Source organism: Parus major, chromosome 1A (genome assembly GCF_001522545.3).
Source record: "Parus major isolate Abel chromosome 1A, Parus_major1.1, whole genome shotgun sequence".
Lineage (NCBI taxonomy): Eukaryota > Metazoa > Chordata > Aves > Passeriformes > Paridae > Parus > Parus major.
Window position 1 is genome coordinate 40955669 of NC_031773.1, and position 5818 is coordinate 40961486.

General features: G+C 50.5%; 1 protein-coding gene across 1 annotated transcript; it reads right to left on the bottom strand.

Moving 5' to 3' along the window:
• Window positions 1–294: 294 nt before the first annotated feature.
• DUSP6 (dual specificity phosphatase 6) lies at window positions 295–5220 on the bottom strand. The gene is made up of 3 exons (XM_015629463.3): window positions 4304–5220; window positions 3255–3692; window positions 295–1816 (listed from the first exon to the last, which is right to left on the bottom strand). Exons 1-3 carry the CDS (start codon window positions 4704–4706, stop codon window positions 1509–1511), a joined length of 1149 nt encoding a protein of 382 aa, XP_015484949.1. The 5' UTR covers window positions 4707–5220; the 3' UTR covers window positions 295–1508.
• Window positions 5221–5818: the final 598 nt, after the last annotated feature.

The following is a 5818-nucleotide window of genomic DNA, read 5'->3' on the forward strand; positions in this document are numbered from 1 at the left end:
TATGGCCCAGAATCAGGTGCACCCCTAGTACAGCAAAGAGATGCTGGAATACTTTGTAATTAACCTAAAGGCCTTCAAAAGCATTTCCTTCACCAAAGCAAGATGAGAATCTAGCACATTCACTGTTTATTCATTCAGGCACCAGTGGACCAAAGGGGAAATTAAGGTTTTATTGTCTTAGGGGATGTACAAAAGCTATTAAGAGTAATTATTGCCTTTAAACATAACCATATGGGTATGTGCAATTAACCACAAACACACAGAGGGGAAAGGGGGAATAAACCAGCCAGCTTCTCCATAGCCAAAAATAGTTATTTATTTATTAATAATTTAAGGTTTTACATTCTTATAATAAATTCCATCTTAAAACTTTTACACTGTGGATTAAACTCTCCCTTATTGGCAACCATGTGCAGATTCACTGTGCGTACACACAGGTACAAATGCTCGCACATACTTCCAGTTTTATACAAAAAAAAAACAAAAACGCAAAATATTGCATTTGAGGTGAAGCTCCCTGAAGAATTTGTACAGAGGTAATGCACTGTTTAGCACATCTGAAAGTTTTAAAAAGTGATCAAAAAATCTTTCGCATTCAAAGACAAACCTCCTCCCAGATGATCTATTTACAAAAGGTAAGGCAAAAAATTAATTTAATTTAAAAATATATATATATATGTATATATATATATATCATATGGAAACTACATCAAAAGCATGAGGAAAAAAAATCACCACAAGGAAAAGAAAGATATATGAAAGAAGAGACTCTACTTGCTCACAAAACATGATCTGCAAACTTCTCACCATTGCCATTTCTCCCTCATGGAAAGCTTGCTTCAATAAAATTCAGCATGCAGCAAATATATTCTTTGCAATTAAAACAAACAAACAAAGCAGAATTTATGAAAAGAACAAAAACACAGGTGTCCCTTGGATTGATTTCTTGAGTACATGTGAATTAAGAAAAAAAAAAAATGCAAATAAATTTAAGGTTAAATATTTACATTGATCAAGTAGAACACTATCAAGCTCCTAGCAAACAAGTACTCCAAATACACTAAGCTGAAATCTCTTTCTTTGGCTCCTCTAAATTAAAACAAACGAACAAAAATAACCAGTCTTCACTGAAGACAAAGATGCGTGTCACAGATCTGAGAGCAGAGGGCAGAAGGACAGTCCCAGCCTCTAGAGAACACGTGCCCAGCCTGTCCAGCCTCACCCTACCACACAGGGAGTCCTCGGAGCCCGGCTACTGGCCAAGCAGGGATGAACGCACTGCCCACCTGCTGCCTGGTCACCACGGTCCTGCCCAGAGAGCTCGCCACGTCCCCTCCCTTTGCAATAGCCCATTCCATACTGTGTAACCTTTCGTTGCCTGCACTGGCAGCTGCTTTTTAGTAGCAGAGGCCAGAAAAAGAGAAAGCTGCATTTCTTTTATCACTGCCAAAGAGAAACCATTGAGGAGTGATCCCATGAAATGGACAGGAGAAGGGGGTGGTGGGAGCTCACGTGGACTGCAAGGAATCCACCTGGAAGACGTTCTGGTTGGAAGGGGTGGTGAAGTACAGCTGCTGGTTCGGCACTCGATTGTCACAGGGGCTGCTCAGTCCCAGAGTCCGCTCAAAGTCCAGCAGCTGACCCATGAAGTTGAAGTTGGGTGAAATGTTAGACTTCTTCATCTTGACAATATCATAGGCATCATTCATGGACAAGTTCAGCTTCTGCATGAGGTAGGCCACCGTCACTGTGACCGAGCGACTGATCCCTGCTAAGCAATGCACCAGGACGCCGCAGTTCTTCCCCCGTGCTTCATCTGTACGAAGAAGCAGAGAAGGACACATAAGACAGAGGGTTGGTAACTGATCTCTCACACAAATGAGATTAGCATCAAGTAGGAAGAAAGTACAATTCTGATCCCAGTGGCCAGCTGTGCAACTCAAGAGTTAACTTTAGCGGCTTAAAACCAGGACAAGAGAATAATCCACTCCCCCTACTACCCAAGTCCAAGAGCTGAGAAAACTAAGAATGAGACAAAGGACGCAGGACACGCTGCATGACACTGTTTTAAAAGTCAGTTCTAAAAGACAGGCTTTTGCCTGGAGATTTGCCTTTAAATTCTTACAGTCTCCTTGCCCCAGCATGGAAATCCTGCAATATGTCACTGAAAGGCTTTATACAGACCAGCAGACTGCAAAGGTCTATTAAATTATTCTCCAACTGTTGTGCAGCTAACAATGGAGGTATTCAGGCATTTTAAAAGAATGAGGGAAGTCACAGGGGACAGCCCATTAGGAGGAACAGGATGTCAACATTGGTTGAAAATGGGTTCCTTTGTAATAGGAAATGCATTACAATGCCTGGAGATTAGTTTCTTTGTGGCTTCTAGCCCACATTTCTTCCTGCTAGGCTCAGATTACCTACATTCTCCACTATTACTGGTATCATTCAACCGGATTACAGCACAGCTTCCCAACAGATAATGCAATGCCCGCCCCGCTGCACCCCGATGGGACAAATTTGAGTCCTCCCCAAAACGAAGGAGACTGCAGATTTTAACCAGAACTCCTTGGGCCCAAGGGTACAGATTTCCAGAGCTTACGGATAATGTCTGAGGGCCGGCTGACCGAGGCACCGAGCCCGAGAGGAATAGCATTATTACCACGAGATTTAATTTAAACTTTGGCTATATATTTGCCTGGGACACCGCTTATTCATAACTTCCATTTAAAAGCTGAAGTTAGACTCCCAGATAGTTTCTTTTTATTATACTACTCAGTAACCTCAAGGAAAAAAAAAAAAAAAAACCCAACAGCAAAAAAACCTAAAACCAAACAACCACAAAACGAACATCAACAAAAAAAAAGGTCAAATAAACTATGGAACCCAGGCTTATTTGCCCCCCACCCCCACCCGCTAGGAAGTGATTTAAGAAGATCCCACAACATGAGCAGAGCTCAGTCCCCAGCTCCAACAGAAATGACTCAAGGAGAAATTCCACAGCCAGACAAACCAGGTATGTCGGTGCAGCCCTGCAAAGGTCGCTTACAATTCATTGGGACTTCTCAATAACCCCCCCAAACAGTCCCCAATAGCCCCTCAACTTAAGCCGGCTTTAAAATCAGAAAAGGGGGCATGATCCAGAGAAGGCTATAAATACTGCTTCCGCTTCTCGCCCGAAATTCACGAATTCTGCAAAAGATATCGAATTCTGCCTCTTGAGATGTAGCTGTTAACAAGTAACCGGGTCTTACCTATAAAGGAGATGGCCTCAGGAAAGAACTGAGACAGATTTTGGCTCCAGTGGTCAGAGATCGGGATCTGTTTGTACTTGAATTCGCCGGCGTTTTCAAAGAGATTAGGCAGGTTAGGGGTAACATTCAAGATGTATTTAATGCCGAACTCTTCTAAAACGTCCAAATTAGTGGAGTCCTTGGCACAGCCTAAGTAGAGGTAGGGTAGAATCTCCACCGGAAAGGAAGGCTGGTTGTTGGAGAGAGGGCTGCCATCGGAGTCGGTGGCACTGTTGGGGTCTCTGTCAATGTCAGATTCAATGTCGGATGATGAATCGGAGCTGATTCGGAGGCCCCCCAAGCCCAGGACCGGCAAAGGAGGAGAGCTGCTGCTACACGAACTGTCTAGGTTAGTTTCACAGTGCAAGGCGAACTCGGCCTGGAACTTGCTAAAACCACCTGGAGAGAAAAGCAAAGAGGAGAAAATGCAACCTGATATAAATAAGATGGCATGTCGACTTACTTCCCTGGTACAGCCCTGTCTGCAAAGGAGCGTCTGTTTTGCACCCTCTCGAGCTCCGGGAAAAAGAAGAAAAATGTCACACTCTCATCGCAGACAGACTAACTTAAAGGAAGGGTTAAGAAAATCGTCCGCTGCGGTGGAGGGCTCAGCATATTCAAGATTAAAGCTCTGTACCGCTTTGCCCTGCGGGGACCGCTGGAGAGGTGTCTCGCCGGCAATTCCTTCTGCCAGGTTCATGCAGGAATCCCCGTTAGCCCCGTCCTCCCCACGCTGCTATAGCGATTTCGGACATCAAGGTTTCTTTAAACAATGCGAGAATAGGGAGAAAAGGGAGGGAAAAGGTGTGGAGTAGGGGGAAAAGCCCCCTACCCGGGTCGGTGCTCTCCTGGCGCATCAATCCACTGCCCGGGGAACGCTGCAGACCGCATCCCCCCCTCCTTCTAACCCGGGCAGAGATCCACGAGGCTCGGCTCCCCGCTCCCTGTTCCCCGCAGCCCCGGGCCCCAGGCAGAGATCTCTTCCCCCAACCCTGGGCGGCCCTTCTCACCTTCCAGATAAAATGCCTTGCAGCCTTCATCTTTGAGGCGCTTGAGGAGCAGCCCCAGCACAGACTCGCCGCCCGTGTTCTCGTTCCAGTCGCGGCTATGCTCGTCGTACAGCACTACGGTGTCGGTGCCGCACCGGCGGGCGAAGCGCTCCCGGTCCTCCTCGCTGCTGGCGACGAGGGACCGCAGGGGCAGGTTGCCCTTCTGCAGCCGCCGCAGCATGATGCCGGGGATGGCCACATTGATGGCCGACTCGATGTGGGACGACTCGTACAACTCCTGAGGCCGACAGTCCATCAGCAGTAGCCGGTCGTTGCCCATCTCCAGCTGCTCGTTCAGCCACGCCACGGATTTACTAATCGCCATTTCCGACGCGAAAGGGACGGGTCTGAACGTATCTAGCATGGGGAAGGACGGGGGGAGCGCAGAGTGCTCTGGAAGCGCCCCTCTCTCTCACAGAGGCATGCGGCTGGCTCGGCGGGCGGGCTGCACCCCTCTAACTCTGCACAACTTATCTCCCTCCGCCCCAGGAAAATGAATCACGCAGCCCCCCCCGCGCCGCTTCCCCCGCGCCGGGCGGCGGTGGAGTCACGGGGAGGGAGAAGCAGCCCTGCTCCCGGCGTGTGTGTGAGTGTGAGCGCGTGTGTGTGCCTGCGTGCGCGCAGCCAGCCTGCCCCGTCTCCTTTTTTTTCTGTCAATGAATCCCTGAATGAACCTGCCTAATCGCCGCTGCAGCCCGAGCCCTTGGGCTTTTCCTCCGCCACGAGTGAATGAAATCCAATTAACGTGCCGCCGAGCGGGGCTCCCCGGCTCAGCATGGAAGCGCTGCGGCGGCGGCGGTGCCCCTCGCTTGCCTCCGTTCCCCTCCTTGGCCGCGCTGCCCCGCGGCCCCGCGCAGCCGGCGGCTCTCAATGGGTACAACCGCGGGCCGCTCAATGGGTACATTCTCCGCCGCAGCCAATGGGGGAGCGCGGAAGGGGCTGTTGCCGCGGCGACGGGCCGGCTGGAACAGGTTGTGTTGATGAATCGTTAATGAGTTTGTCATTCACAAAAACGGAAAGGAATTTCCGCTCCGGATAAGCCGAGTGCAAACAAGCGGCAGCCGCGGCGCGGCGGGCGGGGGCGGCGGGGGCAGGTGAGGGGGCGCGGCCCGGCGCTCCCCCCTTCCCATCCCCAGCACCAGCCGCGGGGCGGCCGTCGCAGCCGGCGGAACGAATGGCACTTTTTCTTTTCTCTCCCTCCCTCCATATTTTCGTTCCCTAAGTCATACCCCCCGGGGGCCGGTCGTCCCCCCCCCCCCCCAGCTCCCCCGAACTGATCGTGGCCCGGCTTTTCATTAGGGCGTTCTGGGAATCCCATTTTTAGGGAGGCGGGTAGGCGCTGTCCTCGGCTGATCCCTACGGGGGTGAAGAGTAAACCCCGAGCTAATCTCTTCCTACGCGGCCCGGCTTTATTCGCTGCACGCAGCACAGCCGGGGAGCCGGCCCCGCCGCAGGAGCGGCCCGCAGGCGCTCCTG